The sequence below is a fragment of the Argiope bruennichi genome, chromosome 10 (genome assembly GCF_947563725.1).
Source record: "Argiope bruennichi chromosome 10, qqArgBrue1.1, whole genome shotgun sequence".
NCBI lineage: Eukaryota > Metazoa > Arthropoda > Arachnida > Araneae > Araneidae > Argiope > Argiope bruennichi.
In genome coordinates this window covers 117,155,842-117,177,293 of record NC_079160.1, presented here as the reverse complement: position 1 = coordinate 117,177,293, position 21,452 = coordinate 117,155,842, and the positions used below count along the sequence as shown (strand labels likewise).

The 21,452-nt window shown below is 29.1% G+C and overlaps 1 protein-coding gene across 1 annotated transcript; it reads right to left on the bottom strand.

The window, feature by feature from the left end:
• Nucleotides 1-4,306: 4,306 nt before the first annotated feature.
• LOC129988731 (proteasome assembly chaperone 1-like) lies at nucleotides 4,307-5,353 on the bottom strand. The gene has a single exon (XM_056097000.1). It carries the CDS (start codon nucleotides 5,279-5,281, stop codon nucleotides 4,484-4,486), a length of 798 nt encoding a protein of 265 aa, XP_055952975.1. The 5' UTR covers nucleotides 5,282-5,353; the 3' UTR covers nucleotides 4,307-4,483.
• Nucleotides 5,354-21,452: the final 16,099 nt, after the last annotated feature.

Here is a 21,452-nt window from a genome sequence, read left to right as displayed (position 1 = left end):
TTTTTGCCATTATGTATTACATATACGCATTTAATATCAAGGTATTAATACTTATTCTTTTTGGTTAGTTCAATCAAATCATGATTTTATTTTCTTTAGTCTACGTACCTGATGGCGCAATATCTCATGATTACCACTTTTGTGCTGTTTAAATTTGTGTGGAAATGAATGTCTTAAGATAAGTTTGCATCTAAATTTTAAGGAAGTTGCAAAATTGTATCTTATATCAATGATTAGATGAAATTTACAGTGTGTGAAAAGTTTAACATTTTCCATGATTATTTTTTGTGTGCATATAGAAGTATAGGAAAAAAAAATCCTTGTAATGTAATATTCATTTTTTGAGAAAATGATCTTAAATATATAGAAAATATCAATTTTTAATATTTTCCTGTAAAGCCATTTTCTGACTATTCATCTATATGAAAAGTCTTTGATTAAAGCCATCTGGTACCATGCTATTAACAATAACATGCACATGATGTTAATAATAATCAATCGAACACTGCCTGACTTGTTTAATAAAAACTGAATGAGGTTGGGTAGAAATCATACTAGTCTTGAAGTTGGGTGGACATGTATCTCATTGGTTGTACAATTAGTTACTACAGATTTTAATGTTGGAGTTTTTCAGTACCTTTTTGTTTGAGAAATACAAAAGATTAGTAGATGAAAACAACAATTTCAGTTTTTAAATAAATGTTTGGGAGGAATTAGCTAAATTTAGTGGTTAAATTTATTCATTTCAAGGGATTAAATCTTGCTATGGTTAGAATTTCCTTAAAACTAGTCTTTAAGGGGACAGTAGACTTAATATGCTTTCATCCACTTTTGCTTGGTCAAACATAAAAGAAAACAGGGTATGTGTTTCATGTTCCAAGTATTTTTAGCTGGTTAAAAGTTAATCTTTGTTCAGGAAAACAATTTCTATGAAAATTCATTAAATGTGCATAAAGATATTTCTAAAAAAATCAACATTTAATTGGAATTATAAAATTTGGAATTTATTGGTTTGAAATTAATTGGAATTTAAAATGTTTGAGTAATTTGACATATTTATATTTTAATACATGTGCATAAAAAAATTCATAACCCTAACTAAATTTCCAAAGGTGTCTAATACAATTCTGTCCTTATAAAAATAAAAAAAACTGGTTGATAGACATTTTTAAGTGAAGCTTCAGTTGTAACTCTTGGGATGATTTTTCTCTTTCGGTGACTATAGATTGTTCTCTTAAAGGAATAAAACGTGTAAAGAGAAGAACCCAGAGAAATTTTGATAGATTTTTGTAATAATTACTTTAAATTATTACTAAAGAAAATTAAAATGATTATTAGATTTTAGAAATATTTTCCAGGGTCAGATAATTTATAGTAGAAAAGATCAAGAGAAAGTGGATAATTTAAAAGTGGAGAGATGGTGCTTGAGGATCAAATAGGTGGACAGAACACTTATTTTTTAGTGAACTGTACAACAAATTCTATTTTCCATGAGGCATAGTTTCTTTACTACTAAGAAAAAAATTAGTAATTTGAAAGAATTCCTTATTAACTTTGATTGTCCTCCAAATTGAGGAAAAGCCATATAAACTTGTATTCCAAATTTGACAATGATCATGCTTAACACATATATGTGCAAGTGGCCATGTTTCTTGATTAGAAAGAGAAAAAATTTAGATTCCCTCTAAAGTTTGTCTCTAAATATGAAAGAAAAGAGGAACTATGACAATTGATGGATATAGTTTTCCTTATGCACAAGTATAGTTTGGAGAGAAAAATGCTCAATTTTGGCAATATTTTTTTATTTGGTGTTGATTGTCAGATTTGTATCACACTGACTAGATGTTTATTAGATACCATATGTATGCTTAAATAAATTGACAAGTAAATTTTTATATATATATTTTGAAATTGATTTCCCACTTTCTTTAATTGCATTAGTTTTGGTCAAGGAAAAAAGAAAGTATCAAATTCAAGTTAGGAATGTATTATAGATATCTTGTGATTTGGTGAATAACTGAAGTTGAAGAAAGCGATGCAATTATTCATTATATAATTTCTCTGCCAAATCTCAGAAGCATTACAAAAACTGGTTCTAAAGTTGCATTTTTATTTTGTTTACTTTTCCTTTCTGACAGTATGGGGATTGATCAATAAAACAGAATAAAAAATGAATCAAAGATTAGGACTGGTCTATGAGTGGCTCATAAAAACTCGCCGTGCACCCGATTGTTTTGTGGCTGTCCTTTTCTCTCAAAACATGCTACTGCTGTCCTTGGAGCGGGAAGATAAAAAAAATATTATCACTTCCATTGAAATTTCCTCTTTGTTTTTTATCATTAGTTGTTTAGGTTTCAATTCTTGCTGAAGCACATTCAGTTCATTGAATATTTATTTTCTTTTGTTAGAAGTAACTTCCTGAGGGGGAGGGAGAAAATGGACAATTTTCTAAAATGTTATTCAAATGTCTATTTTTATAAAGAAGTACCAGTTATATATAAAAAAATGAATATAGCAGAACATTTATCACACATCTTATTTGATATTTATTTTTGGGCAGATATTATCTAGTGGTGTGAATCAAGATAGAAGTGTATGAGAGGGAGGTTGTGATACTTTCATTGGTTGAACTGTTATTTCAATATTCACATAATTTTCTATTAACAAAACTACAAGGAATTTATACTGATTATTTAATATTATTTTAATGTATCAAATTTCATATCTGTCTTAGAAATTAAAAATCTTAAAGAAACTTATGAATAAAGTGGATTTTTTAAATTGTAATCTCTTGATAGATATTTTTTGCATTATTGCTAATTTCTTAGCTGAAGAACAACCACCATTTGACAATAATTTCCCTAAGATTTACAGCTCCCACTTGAAGTTTAATTTTAAAAAAAAAGGTTTTGCGCCCATTTCCCTTTTTTTTTAATAATGTACATGATAATGAAAGAGTTAGAAATTAGATTTTCTACAAACAGCATAACTATAACTGAAATTACAAACCCTTTTTTGAAGTGGGAATTGAATTCTGCTAATCATGATTTTTATTATCTTATATACAAAATATTATAATTTTCAAAAATTGTACTGCAACATTTTGCTAAATCTGTTTTATACTGTATTTAGAATTATCTAAAAATTGCAAGGAATTAGGAAGATGAACTTTGGCTAATAGTTTTACTATGACATTTCAATTTTGTTTTGAAAATCTGAACCAGGGTAAAAAGTAAAAGTGGTAGAAATGGTGTTCTGCATACTATATACCAAAAGAGATGTATACCAAATATTTTGCGATATAGGTACAAAATAATATTGATTTTCTTAATTATGCTACAACATTTAATCAAAATGTACCAGACTGTACTTTCTAATATACATAAGTATATTAGAAAAGATGGGCCCATTAGTTTGTTTATATTTGGGTTGAAATAGAAATTTTCTATAAAAGAAACTTTTCTTACTAGTCAAAGCTTCATTTTATTATTTTCAGACCCTTTCTGCATGTTTTCATTTCACTGTTTTATTGTTACAATCTGACACAGATTGCACAAATCACAGAACGTTTAATACTATGTCAACATGCATTTTTCGGTATTATATTGCCTCTTTAAATTTAAATTAATTTAAAGCAAAAAGAATAATTCCTCAAGATCTAATTTATGCATATTTTGAAAACTAAATTTGATTAACAATAAAAATTAAATTCTAAGCACATTCCTGCATTATCATAACAAGAATTAATATAATGTTCCTGAAGACATGATTTATTACCTGAAAGTCATGTTTTTTGAGTATCGGTGTTCTTGGCACTTTTGTTGAATTTAAAATACATTTATTTCTGACATTTTTAGCATTGATAAATAAATTACAATATAAATATTTCAAAATTGTTTCTTTTCTTTGTTATTAAGGTTATCAATAGAACTATCTATTTGGCTGTTGAATAATATCGATGCTTTGTATTCTTAAATATAACAAATATCTGAGTGATGTTAGTGAACTGTCACATTAATTTCCAAATTCTTAACAAATTTTTCAAGACATTTTTCGTTGGGTTGAAACCATTTCAAAAAAATATTTATTTAAACAATTGTAATTGTTTAAATAAATATTGTATAATTTTACATGAATTACTTTGTTTTTTAAAAATTAAAAAGATATCCACTTCAATATATATTAATTTTTTTAATGTAGCAATGGAATTGAATTCTCATCACAAAGTGAGATTCCTTTCAATAACACAAACATAACTGATAACATTTTTTTAAAAAATTATTTTAATAATTATTGGTGATACAAAACTTTAAGTTGATGACAGATATAACATTCAATATATTTTAGCATTTAATGAAAATTTCTTTTTTTAAAAAAAAAATTATTATACTTTTAAAAATAATTTTTTTTTTTTAAATAGGCACTGAAAATTATCACTATAATGCAATGAAAACTTAAGCATAAATAATTATTAAACAAAGTCTTAAGTATATAAATTTGCTTCAGCAGCAATTTTCTGCTTCACACATTTTGTAAGTTTCGATGTAGCATCACTATTTGGTGTTAATTTCAAAACGAAATTTTCATCAAAAATAGCATCAAAATTCTGGACAACTACAAAGTCAAGCAGACAGGAATCAACATAATTTAAGATACATATAGCTGGTTTTTGTTTCAATTCAAAGTCGGTTAGAACTGCTGCTGCAAAATTTGAGAGAAAATTCGGTGCCTGCAAACGTGGTACATTACAACTACGCATGGACAGGTATTTAGATGTAGCTATGGATTTAAGAAATGGTTTTTCAAGAAGTTGAGACGCTTCAGACTTAAATGAAGCAGTAGGAAGTGATGTCAAAATAAGGGCTTCTTCGCAGTTTAGTTTATCAAATAATGCATCATATAACTCGGTATAAAGTTCTTCAGGAACACGAGATGCGATGTCGCAAACAATAACGTTCTCGTCAATGGAATAAACAGTAGCAGCAATTTTCACATTGGATTTCTGTTTCGTGCTGCCAGTATACATGAGATCATAATCTTCATCTTTATTCAAGGAGTAATTAACCACAAATAAACGTTGGGCATTATCTGGAACTAAATAACACTGTACAAATGCATAGGATATCTCATCCACAGAAAATACAAGTAGCTTACAATCAATTTTTGAAGGGCAGTCCTCTTCGGAATCAAGAATAAGATTATAAATAGGTTGATCATCTATTTCCTCATCATCCACGGCACGGGATGAAAGTGGAGAGATTTCACCAAAAAAAGTAGCCATTATTAAACAGAAATATAATACCGGTAATAGAAAAGTTGTAGAAATAAATATAAACAAGTCATGCTCTGAACAGTCACGGTTAGCGGTTTCAACAAAAAAGTGTTTGGCTATAAAAATGATTTGAAGCTGAACTAGAGATGCATAATCCACGATTTTTTGAATAACAAATAATATTGATATTGTTATTTTTAAATATGCGTTCCAAATATCTGTTATTTCAATCATATTATTAATTAAAAATTATTACTTAATATTAAATATAAAATTTATTAATTGTAATTAATACTTAATTTACTAATTTAAGTAACGTGTGATTGAATTAATTTATCTGTTTCAGCTTACTTCTTAAATTTTATTTTTTTCTCAAAACTATTTATTTAATTTATTTATTAGAGTGAACCATTTTCTGGAAAAGGTGAGTTAAAAATATATGTCATTTCTTTAAAATGTTTACTTTAGTCCTATATTCTACCAATAGATGGCGCCAGCAGTAAACAAAATACATGTAATCAAAGTCAAATGTCACAAGCAATTAAAAATGATCTGTATGGAATAGTGCATCATCAAATACGAATATCGGTTACTCCCGTAAAGTGGAGCGGTGACTTCACACTTTCCAGTGAAGCCTCGTACTTTCCGGTGAAATCATCGCTCCGATAAATTTCAGTGATATGCAATTCAATGATACGATACGATAATTCAAATAACCGGTCCGTTCACTTTTCAATCCAATCACAGATTTCTTTCGAGAGCTTCCATTGGACAGATCGTATCGATTGTTACTTTCCAATGAAGTCACCGCTCCGGCAAATTTCAGTGATATCGTATCGATTGTTACTTTCTATCGTGATCCAAAACCTGTAATCGAAATATCACCAGTAAGATCGTATCAAGGATTTGAATCACACACCCATTTGAAAAGTATTGATCACTTGTATTTGTGACTTTTTGATATTGGTTACATTAATAACCGCTCTTAAAATATTCGTCATCCCTAAGCGGAACTCTCGCTATAATCTTCACCTCCAATCGCCTTACTATCATGGAACGCTCAAATATTTAGGCCCTCTACCGATAGATAGTTAATAGTAAAACTCCCACCCCAAAGTTACTAAGTAAATAGAAAGGTTAGGCTCATGGAGTGCGAATGCATTGATGACATCAAATAGCGAACAGTCTCTTCGTCACAATGCTATGTTACAAAACAATTGGATTGTTTAAAAACTCTCTCAGCTAGAAAAAGAAAGAAAAAAAAAAAAACCCTTTTTTTAAGTTAAGACTTCTTTTTTGAAACTTTATTAAAGAGTCACACATTACGAAATAATAAAAATTCAGAATAGTTAATAGAAAATGTTAATCAAACTCAATGGTCTAGTTTGTGATATGATCCATAATGGAAGAAATGCTGAAATAATTTTCCTCTAAAGCCCTTCATTTTAAAGATGGGTTTACCCTCGGGATGACGAATATTTTCAGAGCGGTTATTACGTAACCAATATCAAAAAGTCACAAATACAAGTGATCAATACTTTTCAAAGAGAGGTGTGATTCAAATCCTTGATACGATCTTACTGATGATATTTCGATTACAGGTTTTGGATCACGATAGAAACTAACAACCGATACGATATCACTGAAATTTGCCGGATCGGTGACTTCACTGGAAAGTTACAATCGATACGATCTGTCCAATGGAAGCTCTCGAAAGAAATCTGTGATTGGATTGAAAAGTGAACGGACTGGTTATTTGAATTATCGTATCGTATCATTGAATTGCATATCACTGAAATTTATCGGAGCGATGATTTCACCGGAAAGTGCGAGGCTTCACTGGAAAGTGCAAAGTCACCGCTCCACTTTACGGGAGTGCCCGATATTCGTATTTGATGATGCACTATTCCATACAGATCATTTTTAATTGCTCGTGACATGATTGACTTTGATTACATGTACTCTGTTGACTGCTGGCGCCATCTATTGGTAGAATATAGGACTAAAGTAAACATTTTAAAGAAATGACATATATTTTTAATTCATCTTTTCCAGAAAATGGTTCACTCTAATAAATAAATTAAATAAATAGTTTTGAGAAAAAAAAATTTAAGAAGTAAGCTGAAACAGATAAATTAATTCAATCACACGTTAATTAAATTAGTAAATTAAGTATTGATTACAATTAATAAATTTTATATTTAATATTAAGTAATAATTTTTAATTAATAATATGATTGAAATAACAGATATTTGGAACGCATATTTAAAAATAACAATAGCAATATTATTTGTTATTCAAAAAAGCGTGGATTATGCATCTCTAGTTTACACAGAGCTAGTAAAACCACCAGTAGGCAGCGCATGCATAGAAAAGATGAAAAATGCTGTTCCATCCATGGCAAGTACTTGTCCTTACTGGGCAACGACCTGCCGCTGTATTGTAATTTTTTTCTTTCTGCGCATGCGTTTGTAGAATTTCGTATTAAATTTGCATTTTTTTCGCTTGGAAAATTTGATCACTTTATCATAGATTTCCGTTCCGACATTTTTTTTTTCGCTTCTACTACGAAGAATCAATTTTTCTACTGCGAGGTTATGTGTGTGTGTGTGTGTTTCATTTCATTTGCCTTTTTTTTTAGAATTGCTTCGGTTTTTAACTGATCATGTTAATACTGCCATCACATTTTTTGAAAATTTTAATTTCTAACCTCTGATATCTTTGATTTGTGGTTTAAATACAATACTGAACTATAAGGAATTTTTCCATTGATTCTGTTGCTAATGATCATTTAGACATTTTCATCATGTTTTGAAAAAAACTAATATCATTATAGCCTTCTTAGTGTTTGTGTATTTTGTTAGAATTCTCAGTGGTACCACAAGGAAACAACAAATTTCGTGAGAGATTCTTATTATTAATGCATTTCAAGGGGAGATGAAATAAGATCATTTTTAAAAAAATAGTCTTACAATATTTTAATTATACTGATTTTGATAAAAACAATTATATTCTATTTGAGGTTGTCGAATGAAGAATTAAACCTTTAAAATATTTTCTATATAGTATAATGAAGTGGTCTGGTGATGAGCATGAATGCTTGCTGAAAATGGATTCTATTGGGTAGCGATGAAGGATAAAGCTTTTGCTGCTAAAATACAATTTGATGTGATGACATCTAAAGCTATAAGATTGAAAATCAGCAGCTTCAGAGATACTTATCGTTTAAAGCTTAGTAAAAAGAAGAAGACGAAAAAGGTCAATGGCATCGGGAATGGCAGCAGAAAATATATATAAGCCAAACTGTTATTGAAAAAAGAAAAACAGTACATAATTTAGCAAGCATCCACTTTTTGATGTATTTTTCATATCTTTTATTTATACCTATGAAAAAAAACCAAATAAACTGGGCTAATGCATTTTTATTTAACAAGTTCTCTATTTATAAAGTTGTAATTTTTTATAACTATTGATTGAGTTATGAAATTTTGATTCTGCCTTATTGGTTTTATATGATAAGGAAATTGTGAAAAAAAATGAATTAATTTGTACATTTTAGTATAGTAAAAAGAAGTTTGCTGGTGTAAACTGTTCTTATTGGAATCAATACTTCAAATATTTTTAGGAGCCACAAGAAACTACAGACTCGATGTCAGAAAGTCAAGATGCTCTTGACACCAAGTCTATTTTAGCTGCCTCCACTCCCCAGATGCCCAGGGTGCGGTTGCGAAATAGGAGGAAGAAAGAAAAAATGCTGAACTATGAGCAGCAACTAACAGTTTAAATGCTATTGCTGGGATGGTAATGCGATCTTCTGCAGATGAATTTAATAACTTTGGAAATCCATTGCCCTCAGTAAAAAGTCAGAATTGGCTTACCAAGCTCAATTGAAGCCACAAAAAATCCCAGAGTACGGAAGACAGTTTTTTTTTTTGTATTTGATGCGAATCAATATCATGTAAAAACAAAATTTTAAAAGAAATAAAAAAAAAATATATGCGTGTGTGATTTTTGCCTGTTTAATTCAAAATCAACAACAAACTTTCAATCTGTAACAAATTTCCAAAGCTTCTATTGAACTAAACATTCAAATATATTTTATTGCTTAAGAATGTAACTGCATGCTTACAAAACATCTCTGTAAATGTAACTATATGTTTACAAAACATCTCTGTAAATGTAACTATATGTTTACAAAACATCTCTGTAAATATGTATTGCTGCTAAATTCAGAATATTTAAAAGAAAATTTTTTAGCAAACTCAGTGATATAGCTTTCTAACATTTTTTGGTGCGTGGTTTAACACGCATTGCCAAATTTACTTTAAATTAAAGTATTAAAACATTTTTACTTAATGAAAACTGCCAGCCATGTAAATAACAAAAATAAATTTTAATTACAAATTAAATTAACAAATATAGAACATGATACATTGACCGTAATTCCATCGACCAGCACGAGGCAGAAGTTCGGAGCAAGCCGGCGAAGCTAGGAAGTGAGTCACTCGTATTCGTTGGAGAGCAAAGTTCATCTCCATAAGTATGATTGATGCTTATCGCCAGCTGGCGAAACAAACAGTCATTTATCGCCCGTTTGGCCGCTGCAATGGTGTAAAATGCAAGATATGATGAAATAATTACTTCTAGATCCCTTAAATTTTTAGAGCACAAACATTTTTTAATTTAAATAGTGAACAATTATTAAGGAACGGAATGATGAGGAACAATTTTATTTGTGGTTAATAAAATATGCATTCATTAAAGTAATAGCATTTCACTTACTTCATCTAACAGTGAAATCAACTATTTTTGAGTGCCTTCTTATAACTAATTTACAAATTCAAACGTGAATAAAAGTAATTTAATTTTTAAGCGCTTTCTTTCATCTCACAATTCTCGTTGAGTTATACACATACATCAGTACTACGTCTTCAGCATTCATACATAATTTCAAAAATTCCGACCAACGTGATAACCACAATTTGAAGTGTGTGTATATATATATAATTGTAAAAATGGTTATTTTATATTTTAAAGATAATAACTTATAACAAAACTTATATACCTTTGATTAAAACAAAAATGCAATCACATTTTAGAAGGCTGAAAGTATTCCGTTTCTTTTCTCTCTTCAGCTGCAAGAATTTTGAATTTTCTATGTTTTGAGTATTACATTTAAATATATAAGCAAATGAAAATTCCTGTTTACAAACAAATTTCATTATTAATTTTATAACTTGAACATTCTGATAAAGTGTCATTATGCGATCTTTCTTTAACCACACTTTAATTCTGAAATTTCCATTTCAATGTCTTTAACTTATTTACAGTTTCCAAAACATGTTTTTAAAAGTTACAAAACATTAGTGTTTTATTTTTTTAAAAAGATGATGCACTCTCGCATGACTGCTAATTTAATGCTGGCACAGCTTATTTTTTTCCCGAATTCTTTTGTGGACTAAGCAATCTAATTTTCAGTTTAGATAATTAGATAATAGTAATAATAGATTTAATAATAGTTCTTATTGAAATGCTAAAGATGCCAGGTATCTTTTCTACTACATTTGAAAATCTAAATTTTCTTAATATGAGAATCTTTCAGAAATAAAAAAAATATTTTTATCTTTCGAATTTTTTTGAATTTCGAACATCCAATAACAACACAATCAGGTATTGTATTTGCTTAAAAGTTTTTGTAAAACTATAGAATTTGATCCTGAAAGAGCCAACTCTTAATCTTTAATTTGTGAATCAAGGAAAAATTTGCGCTTTAGGCACGATTTCCACGACCGATTGAAACAAAAATTTGACTCAAAACTGCATTTACAGTCACAAAATCACGCACCAAATTTGATAACTTTAAGTCATTGCGTTTATTAATTTTTCTGCAAGTACAGATAATCAACCCTTTGTTGAACTTGGCTCAACATTTGACAGGCGATTGCACTATAGATGTTAAATCTTTGCACCGAATTTTAGATATCTAGCTCTCTTCGTCTTGTAGTTATATTCGAACCGCCGGTCTTCCTCTGAACAGATTTTATTCAAAATTTGATAGAATTCTACGAATTTGGTGTAAAGACCATGTACCAAATTTCATCCGTTTAGTTCAAAACGTTTTTGAGTAATCTTTAGCAGAGACTGATAGACAGACACTTCCCAAAAAAGTTTTTTTTTTTTTTTTTTTTTTTTTTTTTTTTTTTTAACTCGGGGAGGTAGGTCTAAACGAGTTTTTTCAAAATATAGATTTCGGATTTTTCGACGATTACTATACTTTCTTTATACTAAGTACATGATAAAGTAAAAAAAAAAAGAATGAAAGTTTTATATCAATGAAATAAATATCCATAGTCAAAAAGTGACTGACAAAATAAAGCAAAACCAATCTTATATGGCATTTCTCATCTTTATATAAAATAAAATACATAGACAGATACAGACATTCATACATAGTTCTAACAAATAAGAAAGAATAAACAAGCTCTCACATTTAGATTAAAAAATTCATTACAGAAGCAATGAAGTCTTTATATTCACCGATCAATTAGTCAAAATTCAATTTTCTTTTGAGTACATAATTATAGCAATTGTAAGCAATGGATTCCTTCAATTCATTCCCTATGGATTTATTATGTGTAAACAAACAAGAAGTAATAACAACAGAATGTCTCGGAAACTCGCAAATACAGTTTACAACAGTAAGATAGGCAAACACAAACAAGAAATTTCTGCAATGAGGTAGATAAAGCTGGAGAGTGGGGGAGGGAGAGAATACAAGGGGTTAAAAGAATAATACCCAAGAAAAAGTGTACAACTTAAGTTTAAAATATTACAAAATCACAACTCAATTACATAAATAAACAGTTACTTATTGTCATTACTCAGTTACTTAAATAAAAGTTTAAGTCGTCGTGAGAAACACATGAGAAAAATTATACAACAAAGTAGTACGAATTCACAATTCAGATACATAAATAACAAAGTAAGTCATGAAAAAAATTGTACAACTTAAGTTTAAAGTATTACGAATTCACAACTCAGTTGCATAAATAACAACAGTGTGAATCATCTCAAATATGATGACAGTAAATAGAAGGCTAATAGGAAATCTTCAAAGGTAAGTGTTCTAAGGTCAATGGATGTTTGAGCCGATACACAATGCATACGTATGTATATTAATTAGGTATTTGTGCTTTTGTAAACTTATATTCCAATAAATCCGAGTTGCACATTGTACCAAGTAACACATCATTGTATCAGATTTGCACTTTTGATACAATTCACTTACATCAAAGTATTTCATCATCATGATTTAATATAAAAGAATAAAAAAAAATTTAATGAAATCTACGATCGCAAATTTTAAGTTATTATGTGAGAACATTATTATTTTTTAAGTCATTATTTGTCTTAATTAATTTAAGTTATAAACCAGTTTAAACCGGTTTGAAACAATCACGAGACTTCTCGATCGGTCTCTATCCCCCCCCCCTTCTCTCTCTCTATATATAATGATAATTTTTGAAAAATATGATTTTTAATTTTTCTAGCTGGCAAACAAAGTTCTGGAGCTCGACCGATTCTGAGATGACATAACAGCTATGATGTCATAGTTCTACGCCAACCTTTTAAAAACGCATCTGCTGTAAAAGAAGCATACGTAATAATAATGCAATACTGGTGAAAGCAGGTAAAAAAACATATTTGATTAAAAGATGATGATGAAAATTGCCATTTATGCTTTATTCATTGCCTATACGATTTAGAGCTTCAATATTCATTGCTTACGCGATTTAGCGCTTCAAAACTCTCTAACCAAAACAACATCATGTTCTCACACGATAAAAAAAATATATGTGCTAAAACAGAATCATTTATCTAAACATAAATGATCTGTCATGAGCATGACAATCTTATGTTTTCTGAAAATTTACTTTATATTAAGATGTAAATTAAAATGGCATAAGACATAGAAAAAAAAAAAAAAAAAAAAAAACTCTTTGCCATAAAGTAGTTAAAGGGATGCATTTTAGCTAGCAACATTCTACAGTGAACTGAGGTATACTAAATTAAATATATTTTAATGGAAGTACATAAGCGTATTTTTCTAATTAATAAGAGGTAGTTTAAAATAAAAGAAAGATAACGATTTATTACAGAAAATAATTACAATAAAAAATAATTAACATATACTACTGTAGTTACATCTAAACAATAAGAACACATATTGATTCTTATTGTTCTGAATTCTTGAAAATTGCCCGAATTCTTTGTGAGCAGTCAAATATCATTATTATTTTTTCGAAAATGTTAATCATTAACACTGATAAATTATTCCATAAACAGAACCCTGTTTGTTGCAGAATTAAAAGATACAGGATTACCATCTAGTGTTTATCTACAAATGCGATGTCATAAATTTCTGATGTGAAAATATTTTAATACTGGGGGGGGGGGCAGTTCTATAATATGCATCTGACCTTGTAATGTATTTCTTAAAATATATAATATCAACAATCAGAATAAGCAATGGAGTCATTATCAGTTATAAATTATTTCATTTCAAATGCTATCTTAAGTATAAATACTATACTACAAAAAACTATAAATTACATATGCACCAACATACCATCTTTCTTCAATAAGTTTAGGTAAGTATATTCTTCCTGAGAAAATGTTTTATTAACTATCAATATTGGATCGTATATTCGTTCTCTATAGCATGTGTCAGTTCACGTGTCTTTAAAGATTCTAAACGTGAAAATTTTTGACTACAAAAGTCACAAGCAAACGGTTTCTCTTTTGTGTGCGTCCGTAAATGTACTTTTAACGTCTGCTGCAGAGAAAAAGCCCTCCCACAAATATGGCAAGCGAACGGCCTCTCTTTTGTATGAGTCCGTAGATGGCTTCCTAAAGTACGTTCATCGTAAAAAGCCTTATTGCAAATGCTGCATGCAAATGGTTTCTCTTTCGTGTGCGTTCGTAAATGCTTCTTTAATGTCGAACTTATAGAAAAAGATTTACTACAAATGTCGCACGCAAACGGTTTCTCTTTCGTATGCGACCGCAAATGAATAAAGAGACATGTCTTTTGAGAAAATGCTTTATTACATACGAAAAATTTAAATAGTTTCGCTTCCGTATACAAACGCACATGTTTTTTGAAACGCGACTCTTCTGAAAATTCTTTACTGCACACGTCACATACAAAAGGTTTCTTTTCCATGTGCGTCTGTAAATGTGAATTTAAATGTTGTTGCAGAAAAAATGTCTGACTGCAAATTTTACATTAATATGTCTTTTCGCTCGCATGCATATATAAATGACTTTTTAGAAGTGACTTGTCAAAAAATATTTCATTACACACGTCACATGGGAACGATTTCTTTTTGTCATGCGTCCGCATATGTCTTTTTAAACAGATTTTTATAGCAAATGCCTTAGGACACATGTCACATGAAAATGGTTTCTCACTGGAATGAGTGAGTAAATGTGTTTTTAAAGTATGTCTTAGAGTAAATGCTTTACTGCAAATATTACACACATACGATTTCTCATTCGAATGCGTAAGTAAATGATTTTTTAAAATCGACTTGGCGGAAAATGCTTTATTACACACATCACATACAAACGATCGTTCTTTCGAGTGTCTCAATAAATGTGCATTTAAATAACGCCACTGTGTAAATGCCTTGCCACACTCGTTGCATGCAAACGACTTTTTTGTTATTGTATGCGTCTGTGTATGTAATTTTAAATTATATTGCTGAGAAAACGCTTTACTGCAAATGTCACATGCGTACGGTTTCTCTTTCGTATGAGTCCGTAAGTGCCTTTTCAAAACTGGTAGATTATGAAAAATTTTACAACAAAAATTGCAGGGGAGCAGCTTTTCCATAGTGATAAGTGTAAAAAAATTGCTTCTTTAAAATAATCTTTCTAGAAAAGTCTCAACAAAAAGCTATAATCCTGAAGCTTCCCTTCAATATTAGTTTACAAAAGAAATTTTTCATATTTTTTTCAATTTAAAAATCCCAATACAATGTATTGAAAGCATGGATTTTTCTCTTTGTACAATGTTTCTCTCAATTTATTTTCCAGTAATATGCTCCACTATGGTAGTCATAAGCATAAAATTCTGTTTCGGTGATTATGTAAAAATACTGACAAATGTATATCAAGAAATCATAAAAGCAAACAATAAATTAAAAATGTTTAAACAATTCACTAGAAAATTTATTCTTTTCTATTTCTTGGAAGAGTAGAATTCATTAAAGATATAACTTGTGACTTCATGCAAAGCAGATCTGTGGATCTTGGAACAGTCTTCAACTTCTTGTCGTTGTTATTTTGTTTCAAGCAGGGGGCAATTCTGTTGCTTTTCTGTCAGAGTATACACAGAAATTACAGAACTTATCAAAATTCTTTAGAATGCAACCTGAACAACAAAAATAATTAATGAAAATTTATAATTATACCCACTATTACTCTTGAAATATATATAAAAATAAAAACACATTTAGAACGTTCCTCAATAACAAGCGCAGCTTTCATGCAGGGCAAATTAGAAAAAAAGAAAAAAAAAAAAATCAGAATTTTTTAAAAGTACATATCTTTGTAACAAAGCAATTTATTGCCCCCCAGGTAGCACAGCCTGTGGCACAATATTCTACAATATTGTACGATATTATATAATATTATGCAATATTGTGAATATTGTTATTTATCATAAAATATTGTGCAATATATGTGTGCTACTAGGTTCAGGAATAAATAACTTTAACAGGGAAGTGCACTTTTATTGGATTAGCAAATTATCTCGAAAATAACGAGTTTTTCTTTTATAATAATCCTTTGAAAAAAAACTATAGTTCGTATAAAAATCTGTAGGAAAATGTAGTTACTCTAACTGGTTTATCTGAATAGCATCTACTTAAAAATTTTGCGATAAATTTAGATACCCCGCTCTTTATTACTATTGATAATTTATAGACTTAAGATGATATAGAAAATTTTGAATCTTCTAATACATGATGCTCCAGAAGACAGGAGATAATTTCAGAATCAAGACATTTGTTATGAAATCAGCATCTCTTGAAAGTAGATATTAAAATCCAAAATCCCTAGATGGCGCTCCAAATGGTGAAGCAATGCGATAAAAAGGACATGACTGAATAACAGAATACGAGTGTTTTATGACTTTCATTCTATATTGTCGCAAGTGTATAGTGATATATGGGAGGGGCGCACAGCCAAACGAACAATTACAAAATAATAATAATAAGTGAATTTTCCTTTACAATAAGAGACGCAATGTCCATTAAGCTCTCCTTTCATTAGATGACAGATATCAAGTGTGTCGTAATTCTTGTTACATCTTCAGAAGCAAATCTTTCTCGACGATAGCAGTGGTAACAACGATATGAATTTTCAAATAAGTGATGATGTTGAATAATTTTCTAAAGTATACCAAGAATTCTTCTTGGTTTGAATACCAACATCCAACAAGGACAGATATTTTTGAATCCACACTGCATGTCTATCTTTAAATATATAATTCATCTTACAATAATGATGCCTTCCATTTGTGAAATATATGAAAAATCTCCTGAAGATTTAGGGGAAAAGAACGAAACTTATTTGCACGTCTCACTAGCATGCTGGGCAATTTTGGATATATACATTACAAGATGATGTACCCGTTTTAATGGGTGGTTATCCTGCTAAAAATACCTCTGATACTACTGTAACATATTAACTAACAGAAGTTATTGTAGAAAATCTCAAGCGCATTGTCAGAGTGCTTAGAAAAATTAAAAATACTAATACCAGTACAATTTCGATGTTGAAGAGGATTGATTAATCCATAATATTATTTATCATCATCTGACTCCATATAAGGGTTTGGAAGCAATCACTCTACATTTTATTATCAAAAATATATCTTTATTCCACACACAACGACATCGAGCGCCTTGTCGCTGGGAGCTACGCTTTTCGTTGTATTACTCCGCGCTTTCTGAGAGGCGGGAATGCTGAGTCATGCTTCGCCTAATGTGACTGGATAATTAACGGAGACGAAACACACGTCACAGTTTGGCGCTCTCTCTCCAAGAGAATTAGAACGATCGCTACAAAGTCAATATATCATAGCATTAAAACTTTTGCTTCCTTGCAATGGGATTTTTTTTTTTTTATCTATCCATATTGTTCACGAATACTCAAATTAAAACTAATCACAAAAATCGGTTTGGAAAAAAAAAAAAAAAGAATTTAAAAAAATTGCAAACTTAATCTCATTAACCTTTGCTACAATCTTTCTGAAAAAGGCAAATAATTGGTGAAGCTTACGGTCTCATAACTAATTTTCATACACGTTCAGCTTTATTTGCATACCAAATAAATTTGGAAATTTAAATATGTAAAAAAAAAAAAAAAAAAAAAAAACATGTTTCAGTTGCTGAACACTAAAACAGAAGTTGGCATTTCGCATTTAATAATGACGCAAGCTAAAAGAGCGGGGATATTTTCAACTACTTTGCTCAGCGTTACAGAAGGCGATGGCCGATTGCATATACTGATTTATGCAGTCATTATTTCTTTCCTCAACTTACAAAGTTTATAGCGAAGAATGAGGTATAAGAGGGAAACTTTTACCAAAATTTGCGTCAGAAATTCAGTTTTACGTTAAAATATTCCTTTACTTAAGCTAAAAGAAAAATCAAAAGAATTCGAATTATATTAAGCCAACATTGTTCTGTTAACAACAATATAAAAACTGTTTATTTGCCGCTTTAATTCACTAAATAAAAAATAAATCAATGGAATCATCGTCAGGCAATTCCATTACTACACAGTTAATTGAATAATAATAATAATAATAAAACTTTGGCAGTACAATTAATCAATTTTATCCCATCAAATTCAGTCACACGCCTTTTGAAATAATCAAGAGAGAGTTTTCAATGAAATATGACTTTGCAATGAATGTCTGAATGAGTTAGTCTGAAAAGCAAACCCTTCAAACATATGGTACAACCTAAATGCTCTTTTACTAATAAGAAAATCTATGAATCCTTTCAAAGTGTCAACAAATTTAACAATATATATATTTTTATCAATATCTAAAAATGGCAAAAAAAAAAATTAAGATAATTGCCTTCTAGGATCAAATACAGCATACAATAAGGTATTGTAAATATTAATAATAAAAAAAAAAACCGACTTTGCGATTTTTTGCGTCTTGTCCGATTTTAAATTAACTATCCGATGAACCAGATACCTGAACTTTAAACATAACGCAGAATTGGATGATAATGTAATAACTCGCTTTATTTACTTCTTTTTGTCTGTCTGTTTGTTTATCTGTTCGGTACAAATTTCGTAATCGATAAAATTTTTCATTGCCGACAGATATCGCCATGACATCGAATAATTTAAAATCGATTGCAAAATTTCACCCACACAATATTATAAAGCAGAAAATAGTCTTATTATATAAAAAAATGTTAATATAACCACACTTAGAAATTATAAAATAATTTCTCTCATAACCCCATATAAAATAATAACATAACAGACTCCTAATCCTATGCAGACTGTCCTGCTTGCAAATTTTAAAAATTCACAAATTTTTAGAACAAACTGCAAGGATCCAAGATAAACTATTTTATACTTTTTAGTACTTTTCGTGTAGACACTTTAATAAGTAATAATTTCAATAACCCAATAAAATAATTTATTCAAGGGCAGATGCAAAATCTAGAAACAAACTGCAGCATAATAATTTAATATCTGGAATAATTCTTTTAACAAAATCAATCAGCTATTAAACTAAAAAAAAAAAAATAATAATTCAAGAATTTGTGTTTTAACTGTGTCTCAGTGATTAATTATCAAAAATCCTTGTTTATTTCATTTATCATGAAATTTATTATAAGATTTATTAGAAGCAGTGATTAATTATCTAAGAAACCTGCCAAGGATGTCAAGTTAGTCTGCCTATGTTTATCAGTAATGTGCCATAAAGCCTAAGTTCTCCAATGGCATATAGATAAGCCCAAAATCTGCCAATAACATGGAGTTAAAATAAAATATTTATATTTATACATCAAACTTATGAATGATTACTTATCATTTAAGTATAACATTTTCTCTCTGACAACCTGTTTTGATGGGTAGTTAGATATAGAAATCTTATATACATGATTATATACTCTAAATTATTATATTTGAAATTATTCCAAAAATATGTAACTGAGGATATATAAAAATAAAATATTTTAAAAGAACTTAATGGTGCATAGCAATAATAGAATTGAAAAAGCAGTTAATCATATAAGTACGGAATTAATGCATAATAAAAGTTGCCTAAAATGTGAAAAAGAAAATTGATAATTTGATAAGGCTATATGCAGATTTTCTAAAAAGACTTATTGTATCTTTTCATGGACTGTTAAAAAATAATATTCTAAGAAGCAACTATTATATAAATGAATTTTTTTACAACACTGAGAAATTAAAACAAAAATTAAGTTGATGATAATTTCTTACAATATCAAAGCAATTAAACATTATCTCAAAATTTAAAAATATCTATTAATTTTTTAAAAATTCAAATAATAAGGATTAAAAAGATTTAATTAGCTGAGAAATAAAATATTTCAGCAATTATATATGCATCAATACAACAGAATATAATGATATATTTAGCTTGATTTCGAATCTCATTTTAAAACAGATCTTAGATGATGAGCACAAAAACACACTGATATAAAATAAAAAAAAATAAAAAATTCTTTTTAATTAAACACCTAGAATTCATTAGGAAACCGTTTTCAAATTCATAATGATACATTTTTTGTTTTGTTATGGTAAGTTTTAAATTGAATTACAACTACTTCTGCCATTCCCAAACATAAGAAAAAAATTATCTAAGTTACCTACTAACTAAATTTAGAAGAGTGGCTTTAATAATTAGTAATTTCTATTTACCATCCCTTAATAAACTACAGAACTATATGCAGAATTGTAGAACGCAAAGCAAACTGAATCATTTCTACATTTAATTCTGTATTTCACAATTAAATCAAATTATTTTACTCACTTTAGAACGACTATCAAGCTTATCCTGTATTAACATAAGATCAAACTTAAAGGTTGCATACACGTTTTAAAAATTTGACGGTCTTGCCGTCTTATTTTAAATCTTCAACCACACTATTTTTCCATATATTTACTCAGGAAATATGAGCCAACTATGAAATATTCAAAATCAAATCAATACAATGTCATTTTAGAAGAAAACTAATAACTTACTTTAACACTCCAATTTTATTTCTTGACGAGTGAAACTACCGGCCAACAGAGCATATTTTAGTAACTCTAAATATCCCATTTTCAGAGGTAGAGGTACGTATTTTAAAATGAAAAATACGTATGAATCTATACAAGCATACTTCATAACATTCTGATGTTTTACTTTCGTCTGCTACGTAAGCTGCATTAGAAAATAAACCTTGTTTTGAAATTTGTTTTTGAAGCCAGACACTCGCCAATTTGATTTTTTGCCAAAATACGTTCATTTCGCGTATCCGTATCCACAACAGAGATTCCTCCTGAGGCGGGAATTACCGTGTTGTTTATGGATCCGCATCCTGAAATCAACAGCTTGAACTTAATAAAATTCACTAATATTTATGTTATCCAATATTTTTGATTGTATAAATGATATTTAATATAAAATATTATTTATAGATAAATCAAACTAATTGGGGACTTTTGGAGTAATTATAATGGTAATGCTGTCTTATTCATTTTTTAAAATTTAAAATGATAATGAAGTAGAAAAAAATATGACACGATCGTAAATTTTGAAAAGTGTTTCAAGCAGGGGATTAAACTACGATTACACCGAATCCCCCCTCCCCCAATAATATATACCTAAAGTGTATTTATAGACAAAGCAATTAAAAAATAATTAAGTTATTGCTAGGAACGCTATAAAAAAAGAGAATAAATATTAACTGAAAAGTCAGGTGCGAACACCTCTTATATAGATATCTTGGTTGACAATCTTTATAGTGCAGACTATAGATTTGAAAGATTTTTTCTACATCTTTTTTTTTTTTTAAATTTCTAACGTCAATTTTTATGTCAGTAATTCTTGTTGATAATTTT

Coding starts and splice junctions, on each gene's coding strand:
- LOC129988731 (XM_056097000.1), bottom strand. CDS start 5,281: ATGGCTACTTTTTTTGGTGAAATCTCTCCACTTTCATCCCGTGCCGTG.